At 43.0% G+C, this 19,732-nt stretch overlaps 1 protein-coding gene across 2 annotated transcripts in view; it reads right to left on the bottom strand.

The window, feature by feature from the left end:
• Positions 1–2,818: 2,818 nt before the first annotated feature.
• PDPR (pyruvate dehydrogenase phosphatase regulatory subunit) overlaps positions 2,819–19,732 on the bottom strand; it is a 567,407-nt gene continuing 550,493 nt past the window's right edge. For both annotated transcript variants that reach the window (XM_085640040.1, XM_085640039.1), the window contains exon 18: positions 2,819–6,323. In XM_085640040.1, coding sequence (XP_085496166.1) covers positions 5,919–6,323 — 405 coding nt within the window. In that variant the 3' untranslated portion in view covers positions 2,819–5,918. The remainder of the gene's footprint in view (positions 6,324–19,732) is intronic.

The following is a 19,732-nucleotide window of genomic DNA, read 5'->3' on the forward strand; positions in this document are numbered from 1 at the left end:
CTTTCTGTATGGAATTTGGAAAGTTATGATGTGGTGATCTGACTAGTCACAAGGAACAATTGAGATTAGTTCAACAACTTTTTCTTTGAGATGATCCAGTCTCAAATCGAGCCTTTAAAATGAGTTGGAAGGTTATGAGCTTGCACTAGATCCTGCCCAGCTAGGAATTCTTTAAGAATAATTACCAGATTGTCCTGGAGGTCATTCCAATGAAGATTGAAGTCCCCAAGGAAAATATCATTGGAGCGAGGATCTGAATTTGCTGTAATGATTTCCATTAGCTGGTCTATGAAAATTACGTTTTCCCTGGAGGGTGGTAGAACAAGTGTAATTTGTAGAGTTGATTGTCTGTAAATCTTAATGAGAGCTTGAGGTATTCACAAGAATCCATGGGGTCTGAGAGAACTTTGGAGATCAATCAATCAATCCATCATTTGTAAAGCGCACTACTCACCAGTTAGGGTCTCAAGACGCTGGAGATGATTATGTCCGATCTGTGGATACAGGCCATACCTCTGCCCGTTTTATTTAGCATGTCTAGTCTTACAATGTTGTAATTTGGGGGCACTAGTAAATCAGGGCATAGGGAAGAGGATTCTGAGAGCCACGATTCCGTTAGTATAGCCACGTCTATGTCCTGGTTCAAGATTAGGTCGGCAATGTCAGCAGCATATTTTACTGCTGAACGGCAATTAAGTAGAAGGCAGGAAATCGATTTTAGAGGGTTGTCTCGGTTAGTGTCAAGCCTCTCTTGGATTCTTGTTATTTCTTTCAGGTTGCCGGGGTTTAGCTTCCTGCAGTTTGATTGCATTGTTCTGTTTGCGTTAATAGGGACAACTCTAATTCTCTGATCAGTTCTCTTAGCTGGGAGAGTGGAGGTCTCCTCGTAAGATAGTAATAAGGATTGTGTTTCTGTGTCCGTCAGATATCTAAGGAAATTACGGGGACGATAAATCCTCTTGGACAGAGGTGGGGGGTGGTATTATGATGATTCTTATGGAGTGTGTGAACTGATTTTTGGATGTGGATTATTTTAGAAACATAGCTTTCGGAGAGTATTAAAATATTCTTCATGTTCACAACGGCATACTGCAGGTCCATAGCTAACCTATCTGTATGGACACTGAGACTTTCTAACTCCTTATTCAAAGGAGGAGAGAGATGAAACTTTTGTAGCATGTTCGCTGGCCTGTGGAACGGAATGCTGGCTGGCTGAAGTTCAGCGAGCTTGTGGATATCAATAGTTCCATCTGTAATTTTTTCTTCAATCTGAGTGGATAGCCCGGAAATATTAGTGGTATTGTTATTTATCGTCCTGATGTTCTGATTGATGGATGCTTCATCCGAGAGATCAGCTATTTGAAAAGTTGTAAGGTTATTTGTTCCAGGCAAGTGAAGATTGGATGGCACACTAGAGTTTAATTGATTTGCTTTTAGGGTATTATTACCAACTGTTTTGCGAATGCCCAAAAACGGATTGGTGTCCATACGGCATGACCTTGAACTGTGGCTAGTACTGGGGGTTGTTAGGTGGTGACCAGGATGCTGACTCTCCTGATCACTTGTACTAGGGGTAAATGTATGCTAACTCTCCTGATTAGAACCTCTTTCACTCATAGCCAGAGCACTCCGTGGAGTGTGGGTGATAGTGTTTGGGGTTCTGCCATGGTGGTAAATTGAATGTGGGATGTTATGAACATGATCTTTTACACTGGAAAAGTAGTCAACAAACAATTCAAGATCCTTGTTGGCCACTTGAACTAGTACTGTGCCGTGCCGTTTTTGCAGAATGTTAAATTCAGTGTGGCCCTAACATTTTTTGAGGGTGTTATAAGCAACTTAGTGCCGTATGGGAAGTTTCTTGACTCCTTAATGTAAAGCAGTTTGGATACTGCTGTGTGCCATTTAGTCAGAGATCTAGTTAAGAAAATTAGGTCGTTGATGATTACACCATTTGTAGAATTGAAGGAGGGATCTGAGATGAGTGTTTCAGGGTTTTTTCTGAGCAAGTTCTATTTAAAGGGTTTGGTTGCGTTTTTAGAGAGTTTAGAAGGGTATACTATAGAGTGCGTATTGCTGCCTACAGGTAGCAGATTCAACCCTTTCATTGTGAGTTAGTATGTATAATTCCTGCTAAGGAGTTACTTCCCCTACCTAGTCTGAGCTTTATTGTTCTGAGGTAGGTAAATAAAGCGTAAGACCTACAATGGGTGTGCAGCGCTGATTGTGATTATCTAGGACGTTTATCCAAGTCCTTAGGAGGAAGAACGGCAGCCCCAGTGTGAGCAAAGATCATGTCTGCCTTATTACTTTTAAACAGACTTCCCTGATTTATTCAATGTTAGCAACGTTAGCAACTTCACTTGCTCTTTCTTTGCGATAGACCAGCTTTCTAATTCTACTTAAGTTCACATGGTCTTGTCGGGATAAACGTCCTACACGACAGTTTTAATCAGTGGTCACTATACCATGGAGTGTTTTGGTTCCCCGCTATATCTTTCTACTATACCTTATATTACATTTTATGTACTCCTGTATATCATCCCTGTTTTGATTGAGATTTTATTTATACTTTCAGCCTTGAAAATGTCGCCTATAATGACAAAACATGTATTGGCTGTTATGATGATGCCCGATTGTGGACTGCTGAATTCTCCACATCTTAATAAATCTATAAAACTGGACTTATCTACGAACCTTACATTATTGACTAACTATTTTGGACTTCCATTTGAGTGCAGTAGTATCTTCTTTTGTGAAGTATGAAATCTGCTCAGTTTTCTCTGCCAATTGATTGCACACATGTAGAAGACAGATGCATGTTAAAATCTTTTTTTATTTCCAAAACAAAATTAACATCTGCACTTGGCAAAGTAAAATGATACAATTAAGCCTAGCATGATATAAATATAGTACAATAAGAGACATTTTGTTAAAAAAATATTACACTAATTTACAACTGACAGGTTTGTTTCTCTTTTAAGGGGCCTGGGCTATCACAATGATATTGTCTACAAATACATTGTTAACAATGACAAGGGATGAGGGTCAACCTCTGCATAAAGAATGGAGGAAAGACTGAATTGTGCTGCTGCTTCCCGGTCTTCAATATGGAAGATGAACACACATTTAAAATAAATGGCATCCTTAAGAAAGGCCTATCAATCAAAAGAATTGCCACAAACAGGTCTTTAAACACACTATTATTCAGATTTGTAAGCATCGTCTATGAAAACCACAGCTGTCAAAATAAGGACTTGAGTGTTTTTCAACCACCTGATAGTGTCATGAAATAGCAAGAACTACATGGTATACTAAAACTCCTCAGCTCTCTCAGATACTTGTGCAAGGTAAGCTATGAATATTAGCTGCATTTAGAATCTCCCTGCAGCTGTGCTTCATGAAACTGACAAATGTAAGGCACTAAAAGACATTACAGAACACTGGGTAAGAATGTGGGGTGCCCTTTTACTCTCAGGAGGCCTGGAAAATGGCTGCAAACGTTCCCGGGGAGGAGTGAGTTGGTCGGAGGACTGTGAAGATGGTTATGTTATATCAGGACATAATACCACAAGATGAACTGTGAGTGCATTTCTCTCTAACAAAAGATACATGATCTGTGGGTTGAGTTAGAAGCCTCAGTATTTAGACAGGGCCTAAGTCTCCAAAGTTCAGCACCTCATCTTTTGGAGCTTTGGAAAAGATTTTCATGTCCTGCTTGAAACCATGTTTCCGTAACTTAGCCTATTTGTATAACAGGCCTTCAAAACAGGTTTAAGATACACCTGCAGTAGTTCATTTATGTATGATTATAGCTATTACTTTCTAGAGGTCTTTGCTATTAATTTCTCTGGTAGAGGGTAGAATGGCCAAGTCCCAAAGTCCAGCCACACTTGATATCGTTCTGTTCTTGTACGGACCCAGTATGTTCACTGGGTCTTTACAAGAACATTGGAAATAATGAGCAACATAACGGCTGACAATGGTATTGGGAGTACAATTAAATCTCTTTCAAAGTTGCTTATAGGAATCCCATTTATGTGTGTGCACAAGTAAAGCAACCAAACACAACAGCCAGATGTTTGGGTGAACTGTTTTTAAATCTGAACGTAACCTTATAAGAACGGTTCTCCCTAGGGTGATGTATGAGCTTGAAAAACAGGGAAATAATTGGCTAGAATCAGTCTGGTTTTACAGTCCTGTGACCCTCCTGAAGATTCAATCTCAAATGGGTAAGTGTTCCCAAATGATTAACACTGTACTCTTGCAACTTCAATTACATTGCAGTATTGCTTGCATAGAATATTGGTGAGGTATTGTGCACCAAGCAGAAGGCACCTCCAGAAATATTTGTATTACTGAATTTGTCCATACACTAAATATGAAACGCAAAAAAGGACAATATAGCTACATGGAATTTGGTAATTGAGTAAAATGAAAGTTAGCAACCTAGTTGATACAATAATGAGTTCAAGTATAATGATACTCCACACTCCAGTGAACAGATTAGAATGTAAAAGATGCATCTGTCCATTTGTTGTTATATGGTATGCTGTGGAGAATGAAGCTCTTATCTTTTTGATAGAGCTGAACAGATTTCTAAAGAAGTGATTTGCTGAAAAAGATGAAAGACGTGACTAGCCAGGGAAAAAAACTCTTCTCATCCATAGACATGGGTTTTATTACACCGCCCATACTTAGAGGCTTGGAGGTAGCCTCTCCAGATGAAGGCCAGCATGTAATGGTCATAAATACATAACAAAGAGACAAATCCCTCCAAATGTCAAGAATTATACAGACAAGGAGAATACACTCCCATTTCCCTAGAACAAAAATGCCACACAGATATTTCAAGGAGAACATATTTACAGCAACAAAACTACTCTGCCACACACCACAAAGCAAACCATGCAGAGACAACTGAGCATGAAGCAAGGGAATCCTGACTTGAGTTTAAACTACAGGAAATGCACACAATGTCATTTGCCTTGGCTGAAACATGTTGCGAACCCACAGTACCACTGCTATCACACAGTCAAAGTGCAAATAACTGGGGGAAAATGAAAATGTATTATGACAGGGCCTTCTGACCATATTCCCCCACAATTCTTTCCTAAATCTCCATGGATGCCCTGGACCAACAAATCCTTGCCTAAACATAGGACCAAGAGGTAGTTTTGTATTTTATTCTATGACCATGGTTTTACTTGCCAACTATGAGAAGCAACAAGACAACAGCCTCCAAATGCATTGGGTTTAGGAGTGTACAAGAATAGAACCTATCTGAAGCAATACAATAAAAGGAGTAGAGATAAAACCACATTTGCCAAACAATTCATCAGGACATCACTGAAAGGAAAACTGCATTCATCCAGTTTCAGAAGTCTGGGTAGCAGTTAAGAATTCAGACTTTTACTCGTCATTTGTCTCTAGGTAGTACCTGGAGGCTAAAGGGGTTAGAAGGAGGACAGCTGAGTGATACTCAAACGTTGGTATTTACACAGATCTCTATGTCAACTGTAATCATGGCCCATGAAATGCCCTTCCATACAAATGGTAGATTAACCTTTGCCCCTATTCAACTATTTGACAGAGTGTGATGTAGAAAGAGTGTTGCTAATACTTTCTTCAACAGATGCTAGGGAATACTGTTGCTAACCCTGGAGGAAGTTCATACATAGCCAAGTAAAAAATATGGTCTCTCATGCCACAATGGGAGCCATCAAGATAGGCAGCAAGCAGGAAAAGCCAATAAAAAAGAGGTCCAAAAATGTCGCTGATGGAGATGTTGATAAGTTTTCACTTAATATTTCCATGATATCAAAGGTTACACGCATACAGGTTGAAGTAAAGAGTTGTCAATATACAGGTCAGGAGGGAGTGCAGCATCAACTTCTTTCTTTCTGCTGACATTGGTGCTACTTTCCTGGGAAGCTGAGTTCTAAGTCATCATCCTTCCTCCGCCGTTGTGCGAAGAGCGAGCTGAACGGGTAGAGTTTAGCCTTTGCCTTGTAGCGCTGCCCAGCAATGTCAATTTCATACTCTCCACGGTTTATGAAGTCTGGTGTTACTACCTGGGGCTCACCAGTCTCTTCATCAGTGTGGTGCACAAAGCCCAGGCAGACATGACGCTCCAAAGTATAGCTGTAGGCGCTGCTGGTGGTCTTTCCAACATGGTGCCCATTACGGTAGATGGGCTCACCCCACCAAGGCCACAAATCCAGGTCAGCATCATGGTCCTCCAGGATGAACATGATGAAGCGTTTATAAACGCCATTCTGACGCTGCTGCAGCAGCGCATCACGGCCAATGAAATCCATGCCCTGAGAGAAAAAAAAGTCTTGTGGTTAAATGTAGTCATAATTAAATTATAGCACTTGTAAATGTAGAGATTTCTTTGCTTTGTGGGTCACTGCTTAGAAGATATCTTTCATCTCTCCCTCTCCCCATGTTCAGCACATCTTAAAATGTTAGCTGTCAAAAGTTACATTACTCGTACAGGACAACAAAACAGTGCGCAACAGCAAAATATATACTGAAGAATTTCTGCTTGAAAATGAGGAAGGCTTTGATGGTTGAACTGCATTTGAATACTAAAAAACTATGTTCAAATGTAACTGTACTTCATATACTACAGTGCATTAGGGATCTATCACTCAGCTGCAATGAACTGTTGCATGACACTTACTACTTTTAGGATGCAGCCTCCTCCTCACAGTAGAGTACCACACACACACACACACACACACACACACACACACACACACACACACACACACAATATATATATATATATATATATATATATATTCACTGAAAAAACCATAGGTTTCAGGGGTGTTATAGTTAGCTGGACTTTTCACTTGTACAAAACCATTGAAATTCCCCCGTTATAGTTAGTTCAGCTAACTATAACTCGCGCGCCCGCAATGCACTGCTGATGACGTCACATATTACGTCACTCATGACATGGTCAGTGACATCACTCATGACATCACTGATGACATCTCAAATGACATCACTGATGACATCATCCTTGTGATAGAGTGGCAGACCTCCTCTCACCCTAATATAACCTTTGATACACACATTCAAAAATAGAGACTAAAATTTTCAAAACAATAGACATACCAATACCAGTTACAACAACCTCTTCAGTAATTCTAAGATCCACATACACATCCACTCATTCACCAACAGTCCTATACAGTCACTCATACATGTACTCACTCATCATATGTACTCATACACCTATACATCCTGTTACACAATGCCACTCATCCATAGAGTTACTCACACACATAGTCACTCATGCTAATAAAGAATCAAACATACATTTACTTGCATATACAGTTATACACACACCACCATACTTACTTCTACGGAAACTTACACATACTTAGTCTTTTAAACAATCACTTATAGAAACACATACTTATTCATACAGGAACTCTTTCAATCTCTCACTCTCACATATACTCACATATATACACCAATAGTCACATATACTAGTTTAAAACATATGTAGTTACTCATAAAGACACTATAGAGACAGTCATTCACTCACTAACACACCCATACACACACTCATCCACCCATACAGTCCTGCACACATGCTGTCTTCAACACATACAGTGAGTCACTCATTCATGCACCTATGCACTACGTAATACCCCCCACCGAACCATGCAGACACTCAGACTGATACTCAAAAAACCAACTAATAACCTATATAGACACCCATGTAGCTTCTCACCAACCCATGCAGCCACTTATACACAAAGTGAGAGACTGATACAGATATTTACATATTTAAACATTACTCACTAAGCCATGTATTCACTATGATACACTTCATCAGTCAGTTACACAATCAATTTTTCAAAAACAAATCATCCATTTAGACACTTATATACCCATTTATTCTTCCATCGACCTTGAGATATACATATATAAAACATATTTAATTTTCAGAAAAACACACATTCACTGGATGATGTCATCAGTGATGTCATCAGTGATGTCATTTGAGATGTCATCAGTGATGTCATGAGTGATGTCACTGACCATGTCATGAGTGATGTAATATGTGACGTCATCAGCAGTGCATTGCGGGCGCGCGAGTTATAGTTAGCTGAACTAACTATAACGGGGGAATTTCAATGGTTTTGTACAAGTGAAAAGTCCAGCTAACTATAACACCCCTGAAACCTATGGTTTTTTCAGTGAATTTCTGAGGTTTTTTAAATGCTAATTCCTAACTATAACGTGCCTGAAACCTATGGTTTTTTCTGTGAATTTCAAAGGTTTTTTAAATGCTAATTTCTAACTATGCCTACAGAGATAGGACATGTGAAGAAAGAAGAAAAAATGCACAGAAAGAAACAAAAGAAGTGCAGAAAGAAGCAACAGAAGTCCTCAAATACGAAGATAAGTGCAGGAAGAAGGATAACGTGCAGAAAGAACAAAAAAGAGCAGAAAGAAGCCTTGTTGCAAAATCATCCTGTACCCTCAACTTTTTCCGACGGATACTGGTGGTAACTGAGTCTGACTAACCAGTCCTAGAGCCAGTGCTATGTTAAAAGACACTTAGAATACAGTGAAAACACCTACATACACTAGAGAACATTATGCGTTGGGGTCCCCCTGTGATTAGCATGACCTCCTCTGTAAGCCCCTAGTATATAATAGGGCATGGGGATTAAAACTACCTCTTAAAACAGGCCACAGGGCGTTTTTGCACACGTTAACTCAGGCCCCGTCCCCTCCCTTCACCACTGTGTAAACAAGCCCTGTGTCCATTTTTAGTTGGGAGATTAAGTTCATTTGAATCCTGAGGGTCCCTAGGGTCCAACTAGCCCACTAGGTACCTCCAGTAAGTGCCACAGAGCTGCGAGGTGTAAAAAGTGGCACGGCCTGGACCACCTCTCTGCAATGCAGCTCAGTGGCGCTTACTGGAAGCACTTGGTGGGCTAGTTAGCCCCCAGGGGCCCTCAGTATTGAAGGGAAATTATATCCCCAATTTAAAACGTGCCATAGTGCGTGTTTGCACACGTCACCTCAGGCCCCGTCCCCTCCCTTCACCACTGTGTAAACGCGCCCTGTGGCTGTTCTAAGTTGAGAGATTAAGTCCCCTTGAATCCTAAGGGTCCCTAGGGTCAAACTAGACCACTAGGTACCTCCAGTAAGCGCCACAGAGCTGCGTTGCAGAGAGGTGTAAAAAGGGGCTTGGCCTCAGAACACCTGGCTGCAGCGCAGCTCCCTGGCGCATACTGGAGATGCCTGTTGGGGGCGCGTTTGCAGAGTGCTGCACGGAGGGGGCATGGCCTCCGGCACGATGCCAGTCTTTTATTTATTTTAGTTTTTTAAGAAGGGGGGCTGTTTGGTTCCCCTTCTTATTCTAATTTATTGGCCCTGATGACCCCATCCCCCAGGGCCAGTCTCCTAATTATATTTTTTTGACCGCAATCCCCAGGGCCGTCCACTGTTTTTTATTATTTTTAAAAAATATATATTTATAGACACACCTAGGACATGCTGGACAAACCGTACGTACCTATCACCATGACGATTTGCGTGATATTCATTAAAAGGCGACTATGCATGCAATGAATCCACGTGGAATGTATTTTCACCACTAGTGAAGCTCTGACATGTCTGATGCCCTACCGTGCCTAATCCCGGTAGACACCCTTGTCGTTTATTTATACAAACATAGGTAGCTATTGACGGGCACATTTAATACACATGCACACCAAGCCATTCAAAGGGGATTCGACAAAAATTCGACCAAAACTATGCAAGAAACCCCCCTCACGGTTAATAAAACACACATCCGGATGTGTAATACTTTTTATTTGACTCTCTGGAAAGGGGACGAACATCACTTGAGAGTCACAGGGCGCTCCTGACAGAGCCCAATGCTGTGTTACACCCACCATTGCCTGCCGAGTGCCACACACCTCTGTGTTGTATTCCACTAGCTAGTGCATATGCTATGACACTCTCTAGCCCATGTGCACTGTAACACCACCCCGTGAATATGTCATGCCACACTTGTCTTCGCACGGGTTATATTGCCCCATCTAACGTGCCTTCCTCGATGCCTATGTTATAACGCACAGTGCTATGCCATACATATTACAATCTGGGATCCATATCTTTGTCACAGTGCATATGCAACGTTACACTCCCCAGCACATATTTTATATTACAACTTTAAAGACTAGTTAGGTTACACAACACTGCCCTGTGCATATTACACTCCAAGGCGCATATCGCATAGCACGCGCTAGTGCCTGTGCTATCTCGCACTCTCCAATGAATCTGTCATTGCGCACAATGTATTGCATATTATATTTCACGCCCGGTTCATCTTATATCACACTTTTTGGTGCATAGTTTATACCATACACTATATCTAGTTTTCATTTTCAATCGTGCTCTCAGGACTATGTTCTATATAACACTGTGTTCACCTACCCTTTTCACAGGCATTACATTTTGTGATAGGGGGTGGAGGGTCAGGGGGTGTTTCTGCCAAGTGAGCCCGGAGTCACAGTCACAAACGTCCTCTTCTTCCTGAATAAAAGTGAGATTATGCTGCATACTTGTTCATATTTTAAGTAGTTCGCACAGACACAATGTTTTAAAAACAATAAAGTTCCTAATACCCGCCTTCTCAGAACAGTTAGCTTGCTGCCCCATCCCCTTCCTCCCTATCCTCTGTTGTGTGAATCCATGGACTAGCCTCCTCCCTCCTGCCATGCATGGTCTGATGTGCTGCCACTGCCCTCAATTTAGTATGATGTACCAGTCCACTCCTCCTGCCCTCCATTGCCCAATTCTATGCCCCATCATTGACCTCCTGCTTAAATTCTGTGCTTAGCTTGCTGCCCCTATTCTCCTTCCCCCTGCCCTCCGATGTCTTTGTGCATGCCCCTGCTCCATCCTCTTTGCCCACCATGTCCCATGGACCTGCCACTCCTATCTACTCTGAGTGTTCTGTTGAGCTGCCACTCCCCTCCCACCTGCCTAGCATTGTCAGATGACTGTAACCTGTCCCTGCCACCTCCACCCTGCCTGTCCACATGCCATGCCCCTATCCTCTTCCTCCTGTCCTACATGGTCCATTGTACTGCCACACCCTTCTGCCCTCCCTGGTCTGATGTGCTGCAACTGCTCCTCCTGCCTGCCCCGTGTGGTCTGTTGTGAGGTCCCTTCCCCTGAACTTTCTTGTCTGTGCACAGGTCCTGACCCTCCCTTCTATCCTCCATCGTCCTTTGTGCATGCCCCTCCACCCTCCTTCTTGCCCATCATAGCCATTGTGCTGCCACTAACCCTCCCACTTGCCATGCATGGTCTTCTGTGCTGCCATGGCCCCTCCCACCTTCCCTGTGTGGTCAGTTAGCTGCCCCTGACCCCCTCCCACCTTCCCTCCATGGTCTGTGTGTATGCCATCACAGTCTCACTGTTGCTCTTCATGGTGTGTCTTGCTTCTAGTGCCCATCCTGCCTGACCTCCATGGCTATCTTGCTGCTCCTGCCCTGCCCCCTTGCCCCCAGCCCTACTCCCTCCCTCCTGGCTTGTCTGTTCCATTGTAATGCCCCTGATCCGTCCCTCCTGCCCTTTATGGTCTGTTATGCTGCAGCTTTCTCTCCTGTCTGTCCATTATGGTCAGCTAGCTACCATTGCCTCTTGCCCCTCTGTTCTCTGTTGTCCATGTGCATGGTCCTGTCCCCTCCCTCTTGCTTTCTATGGATTGTTGTGCTGCACTCCCGTCCTGCATGCCCTGTGTGGTGTATTGTGCTGCTGCAAACCCTGATGCCTGCCCTGCAGGGTCAGTTTGGTGCACCTCTCCATGTGCCTCCTGTCCTCTGTTATCCAAGTCCATGTCCCTATCCCATTTCCTTCCATGATCCAATGTACCATACTTGCGAACATTTTGAACTGGGTAAGAGGGAGATTTTGAAAAAAAACTGGGGTATTGATTTTCCCCTTTGAGTTACATTGAAAAAGAGGATATTGTAGACAGGAGACAGATCAAATAAAGCCCATTTGAGCTTAAAAACATTGGACGTTTCCTGGCTGAATCGGGTCTGTTGGTATGTATGGTTGTACTACCATTGCCTCTTCCTTCTGCCCACAATGGTCTATTACATTGCCACAGCCTTGAAGGAGGGTAGATTTTGTATCACAGGGGCCCCCTGGCCCGTTCTGTCCACACCTGAAGTATGAGACCCTTGTCCTTGCCCTGCCAGCTGCATTTGTAGGCCGTATTAAATTGACCAGCGGGTCCTGTGTTGCTATATAATTATCCTGAGACATCCTTACCACTCAGCCAGCATAAAACCCCTGTGTAGGCCCTTCTGTTCAATATGTAGGCCTCTTTGTTAAATTGACCATAGCTCTGCAATTTTAGTGTATAGCAGTCTGAAGGCAGGTCTGCGAGGCCTTCTGCTCCAAACTAGTAGCCCCCACCCTACCCGAGTGCTCCGTGCTCGGTATCAAAGTTCAACATCCCCCTGAAGCTGTCGACATACAGTAGGCTGCATCCTGGACTGGTACTTGCTTCCTGGGCAGGTTTCCCGCTTTTAAGGAAGTGGCAACCGCAGAGCGTCAAGTTAGGAGAACTGATGAGATTTTATACATGAATATATTGAATTCCCGTACAATACCCATTATTTTCTGCTTGCTCTATGGAACTTACGATAAGCGATTGGCCTGAGAGACTGACCTTTTCACCCAGTCCATTGTCAGCATTAAGTGGGTAAATGCCGAAATGTCTGGTAAAATCTGCAGACGAAGCTTTTGGGTAGCATACGTAGGTAGATGTAGCGTGCAAAGGAGCCCACAAAATGATATAAAAAGGGAGCAGATATCGACGGACTACCTCGCCGTCTGTATGTAGGTTAACAGGCAGTGCAGGTTTTCCCCAAGAGCTGGGAGCTCTTGTCTTCCTTTGCTTAAAATGTCTTGCTCTGCTTTGCTTGAAGTATCTTATTCTATTTTACCTATATGAAATGTCATGTTATGTTTAACCATTGTTCTCTTTACTTTTGCATTTTAAAGATTTTGTATTGTAATTGCAGGAATGCTTGCTCTAAGAGTAAACGTGAGTGTTCCTAGGTAACATTTTCCTTGGTGTAACTTGTTTCTCATGATGCATTTATAGATGTGTTTTCTCTCTCTCTCTGTCAGTACATTAATTGAGATACAGAGAATATCATGACAGCTGTATGATTATCTGGATTCTGTATTTTGTACTTTATGTCTCTATTCTGCGGTTTCTTTGAAGTTGCATCTTCTCATTAAACTGCCATTGTATTCTGCCTCCAATTCCATGTCTCATATGTCTGTTTTCTTCATTTTTGGAGCAAGCGTTCCTAGGCACCCCGGCTCAAATTAAGGTGCCCCTTTTGTCCCTGACTCACTCTCCTGCTCAGTTCTGTGGTGGCTCCCGGGGATCTGGGGACCGCCCCTAGCTTCCTTGACCCGTAATAGATCTTCCCTCCAACAGCCTCTCTTGCAAGTCCTGTATTGTTGGTTTGTTGCCCCTGCCCCCCTTTCCACTGCCCTCCATAGTCTGTTGTGCTTCCACGGCCCTTCCTGCCTGCTCAGTGTGGTTAAATTGTTGCCTTTGCACCCTCCTACCTGCCTTCAATTTTCAGAGTCCGTGCCCCTGGCCTCTGCCTCTCAACAGTATCCTAATGAACAACTAGATTGCTAACATTCTATATTTATTACAAAAGTGTGGAACGCCTGACATCATCTTGATGTAATCAAAACTGTAATACCTAGAGCATTTCCTTTAGAAATTACATATATGAGAGGGTCTTATTGGCATCAAAATTATGGTTAGTGCTCTAAAAGACTAAAATAAGGACATATTTTCTGAGTTTTCAAATAGCGACAAAGCACTTTTAAATTATTTGTTATCTTTATGTTTTTTATCCAGTTGACCACTTGATTAAATGTTGCACTTAGGGGAGAGGATGTGGTGTTACTTCCAGAACTGCAGACTTTGCAACTGGGGAACCAGGTTGAAGTTTCTGCTTCAGCTCGACATTCTGTGATTCTGGTCAAATCACTTAGTCTCCCCATGTCTACAACCAAAATGAATTTGTTCTTGTGTGATGTAACCAATGCTCATGTAAAGCACTCCAATACCTGACAAGTCTGCACTATATAACACTGCAAAAACACAAAATAATAAGTGTTTTGCACACTTCTGTCATTGGGCTATATTTGGGCTACATCTGGGTGATTTTGGGCTACATTTGGGCTCTTTTGTCTCCGGTGGCCATCTTGGGAGATTTATTTGTTATGAAGTTTCCTAATTTCCTCATGTACTGCAGTCTCCTCAGTAGGAAATGCTTTCAGTTTTTTACTTTGATTCCATCATGAAGGTATTCAGATATGTCACACATTTGCCATAAATTCAGAATGTTAGCACTCTAGTTGCTCATTAGATCACTGTAGTAAAACTACTGCACCATGGAAGTCTGCTCCTGGTATTAAAAGTGCATGTTTCAGTCTGCATGTCAGAATTTTTTAATGAAATAGAAGAGGATTTGAGAAGTCACTCAAAATGTGCCCTCATTTTCTTTCTTCAGCATTAATCATAATTTCTATGGCAAAATGAACCTCCTCATTGTGTTCCTTTTTAAATTAAATGTTTTAAGTGTTACCAGTTTATTCCAATCAAGATGGCTTCAGGTGTGCCATACTTTTGTCATAATGAAGACAGTAAGCGCTCTAGTTGTTTTTAAGAACATTCTGGGACATTCTGTCATTGGGCTATACTTGGGCTACATCTGGGTGATATTTGGGCTACATTTGGGCTCTTTTGTCTCTGGTGGCCATCTTGGGAGACTTATTTGTTATGAAGTTTCCTAATTTCCTCATTTACTGCAGTCTCCTCAGTAGGAAATACTTTCAGTTTTTTACTTTGATTCCATCAAGAAGGCATTCAGATGTGTCACACATTTGCCATAAATTCAGAATGTAAGCACTCTTTTTGCTCATTAGATCACTGTAGTAAAGCTACTGCTCACCAGGGAAAACTGCTGCTGGTATTGAAAGTGCATGTTTCAGTCTGCTTGTCAGAATTTTTTAATGAAATAGAAGAGGATTTGAGAAGTCACTCAAAATGTGCCCTAATTTTTCTTTCTGCAGCACTAATCATACTTTTTATGGAAAAATGAACCCCCTCATATTGTTCCTTTTTAAATTAAATGTTTTAAGAGTTACCACTTTAATCCAAGCAAGATGGCTTCAGGTGTGCCATACGTTTATCATAAGTAGGACTGTTAGCGCTCTAGTAGTTCTTTGGAACACTCTGGGAAGCTGCAGTAGAACACAAAGGAATCAACTGACAGTCTCTGCCCTTGTTGGATGTACATGTTTTACTGAGAATGTCAGACTTCATTCTCACATGACTGAGAAAGATAATGTGAATTTACAGAAAATAAGCTCTCAGTTTAGCCTATAGATCACCTTCCAAACCTCTGTGGTAAAAGCATGAGAAAATATTTTTCTCTCAATCATGATATCCCAGCAGAAGGCTTTTTCACATGGTAAAATCACCTTAGAACATACCACAATTCCTAAAATGAGTATGGTACCATCAACAAATGATTTATAATGTAACTAATGTCTTAAAACCTTCTATTAACTGCAATGCTTTTTAATGAGGTGCTATCATGTATATTGGTCCCAAGATGGCTGCCAACACTTCTTGGATGAAGTGCTGACAGCCAATCAGATCTCAGGATGAGATGTGTGGTTAGGCTCCGCCCACATATATATATGCTTTTAAATGCTATTTTCTCAGGAAATACTGAACAGATTTACACCAAACCTACAAAAGGCACTTCCTTGACCTTATGGCTACCTCTCTGCCAAATTTCAAGTAATTCTGTTCAGCCGTTCGGGCTGTAGCTGTGTCTAAAGGTCCTATGGAAAAATGCATGGGGAAAACGCGTTTTGGGACCCCCCTTTTTTCTCAGCCCCCGCTTGACGAATCCCCCCGAGACTTTCAGGGTAGGAGCGGAGCGTAGCGCCCCACCTATTTTGAAAAATTCGCGAGGATTCGTCGACCGGCGCCAAAGTTATTCAAAATAGAATGCTGCGGATTTCCTATGGAAACAGGGTCCTAACTATAACTACCTACTGGCGACCGCCAGTAGGTAATATATATATATATATATATATATATATATATATATATATATATATATATATATATATATATATATATCCCCAACGCCTTTGCCTGTGTTGTGGACCGGTGCATGCAGGCAAAACCTCTTGTATATATATTATGTCTCCTTCACTCCTGAAGACCAGGCAAGCTGGCACTACAACTAGAATATGGTCCAAAACATTTAATGTATAAAATCAGCAAACATGGAGCCTCTGCATCCAAGCATTCTCAACATCTCAGGAAGTGCAAAGGACCAGATAGGTCCAAAGCGTTTGAACACAGAGGCTCCATGTTTGTTGATTTTACAAACGAAAGGTGTTGAACCATATTCTGATTTCAGGAGTTAATGATATATATATATATATATATATATATATATATCCCCGGGGACCCCAACTTCAGGCCAGGCCACAATTCGATTCGAAGGTGAAGGGGGCTGGGTTGATTTCAGTCAGGGGACCCCATCACCCGGAGCCCGGCCTTGTTATGCTGGGTGCACTGGAGCCCACCCTGGGCATTCAGGCTGCACCTTTGAGGAGAGAGGGGGGGAGCCTGAATGCCCCCATGGTCCCTGCCGGCCCCCCTTTAATTGGTCAATTTATTACCTTGAGAAGGTGGTGTCACTGGGGGCTCAAAGAGCCGGGGGGGGTATGTTCCCCCTCCTTTTTAAAAAGAATAAATGCCCGCGGGTCCCGGCCCACACAGGGGCTCTTTTCAAAACAAGCAAAGGAGCCCGCCCCTTTTTTTCCCCCCAAAATTTTGCTGGCGTCACTGATTCATTGCAATTTTTGGCAAAATGTTTTAAGAATAAATGCCTGAGACAGAGGTATGGGGTCAGGCTATTTTTCTGCACCAAAAAGTAGCAGGAAAAGCAGCCAGTACTGACTTCTGACGCAGACACCCTCTCTATGGATCTTTTGGTCAGAAGGGCCTTCACTTCCCAGCATAATTAGACAGATGGTTCTCAGTCGCACGTTCCGAACGTGTTGGAAGGTGCAGTGGAGTGGAAAGAAATAGAAGACATAGCCGTGTCAGACAATTTACAGGACCCACTTGATTGAAGTGATCGTTTGCCACCCTGAGAGAGACCTCAGACAGGCTGGCTGTCTGTCTGAAAGGACCCACTAAAGAGGTTTTGCAGCAGTGGCAGCTGGAGGGGCTTGGGATTGGGATGCTCGCTGTCCCTGCTGCCCACCCCATCTATGGGGGCTATGACCACTCCCATGTCCACAAAAGGGGTATATGGTCTGCTGGGCTGGTTGAACAGACATTTATTGGTGGTATTACAAGTCCTTTATCATAGGACTGAGGGGGTGAAATTGCTAGTGGAACTTATGGGCTGGGGCACACAGACCCAAGGAGCAGGTGTTTTCCTGCTATCTTTAAAGCGCTTGGAGACTGAATCTGATTTTTGGCCTATTATGCAAAAGTAATCCAAGAGTATGTCCATTGGAAAGACTGGACAACCCTGGAGAGGCCCAAAGATCTCATAAAGGCATGTCTTTGAAGTGTGTCACTGGTACCTATGGCCCAAACCAGGCAATGTTATGTTTAGTCCACAGAGAACTGTGAATTTTCCCGGATTGTAGCCATCCTGAATAGTTTGAGTAAGAGTGGGGTACAAGTCCTCTGGTATAGCAAGAAGTATCGATCTGAATGACAAAGTCCCAAATGGGGTGAGTGCATGGTTTAATAGACAGCTGGTTTTGACAGACCTTAATGCCAAACTGGAAGAACAGAATGTGCGTTTACCAAATGTTTCATGGCACTTTGATTCTCTATCCGGTGGGGTGGTGTGGAAGGAATTTGGGTGAACTCTGTTAGTGGACACCTGTACCACTAAACATTCTGGGGTCGGGTGTGGTAATAAAGTTTGATTTCCCAGGGCAGGGCGATGGCGCCTCGCTATCCGCCTATTTACCAGAACATAGTTTTGCTCATGTCCCTAGAAAAGTGTCTGTAAAGGCCTCATACAAAGGTTGTAGGAGCTCTGTAGAGGTCTGCCCGAGTTGGAGGGCTTCGGTAAGTACATCAATTTTGACCTCCTTGGTAGGCTACTCAGCTGCCCTTTGTATTACCACGGCAAAGGATGCACTTTCCTCATTAGCAGGTCCAGGCAAAGAGGCCAGTGTCTGGAGATATATACAACTCACTGGCATCTTGTAGCTCATCATACCAGTCGTCCTTAGTGTACATTTGAGCAAACTCATCCCCAATCCTATATTGATCATTGTCAGAGTGAGTGCCAGAAAGATTGTGCATAATCTGGGCCCTTCCTTGAGGTAAGGCAAGGTGTCCGTGTCTGATGGGATGCTGGAAGGCTACGGTCGAGGAAGAGAAGGGACTGGCATCAACTAAAGTCGAAGCGGATTCAGCTCTGAGTCAGAAAATACGATAGGTACTTCATCATCAGTGGCATTGATGTTTCCAATTCCGATGTGGATTGTGGTACCGGTACTGACATCAGCACCAAAGCCTGTGCGGCAGCCGAAATGGTCCCAGAGATTCCAATTGGCATGAAGAGGGGACCTGCCGACTGAGTCCCCACTGGAGGTTCTTGGTGTTGCTTTTGTCCCGAAGGAGTACCCGAGGGAGCAGGCAGCATGCCAAAAAGGCACAGCATAGCATCCTGGAATTCCTGAATTTGAGAGTGTGTCGCCGATGGACCCGAAACTTGGATTACCCCAGAATGAGATTTGAAAAGAACTATGAAGGAGACTGACCAGCATGTTGACACCCTTTAACCTTCGCAAAGCTTAGGAGTGGCGGGAAGGCACCAAGTCCTGCTTGGATTTCTTGTGCTTCTTTTTGAATTAATCAGATGATTCACTGTGAGGAAGATCTACCAAGGGAACAGGATTGGGAACTTTCATTTGACTGGTCACGGCATGGAGTTGTCTGATTTAGGAAAAGATGTCTCATTTTAGCCATGTGAGTGGTGGTCGGAGGGCGCGATACCTCCTCCTAATATGGTGAAGGTAGCTAAAAACGTAGGAGTGCAGTTCGATACCGCTCTCCCATTCCAACCACACGCAATGGCAGTAGCCGGGGCCTGCTTTAACCTTATCGAGTCTTTGAGAAAATTCTTTGATCTAATTCCACTCACCGCAAGGAAATCAGTGGCGGTGGCCCTGATCCTCTCACGCCTGAACTACTACAACAGCCTTCTGGCAGGAGCCAATAAACAAACACTAAAGACTCCAAGTTGTCCAACACGCTGCGGCCCGTTTAGTACTAAAACTACCACGTAGGTCCTCCGCATCCGCAGCCTTAAAAACCCTTCATTGGCTCCCATTGCATAAGAGAATACTTTTAAAGATTCTCTTAATCACCTTTAGAGCCTCACTTAAACTGGGAACAAAGTACCACTCAGCAAGGTTCACCCCATACTTCACAACCAGGACCCTTAGGTCCTCGTCAGCTAACCTCCTCAAACCCTCCTGTTTTAGATATAAAACAAAGGGAGGAAAACCAGTGGCCGCCTTGGGAACCAAAGCCTGGAACCTTTTGCCAATCTATTTGAGA

Source organism: Triturus cristatus, chromosome 12 (assembly GCF_964204655.1).
Source record: "Triturus cristatus chromosome 12, aTriCri1.1, whole genome shotgun sequence".
Taxonomy (NCBI): domain Eukaryota; kingdom Metazoa; phylum Chordata; class Amphibia; order Caudata; family Salamandridae; genus Triturus; species Triturus cristatus.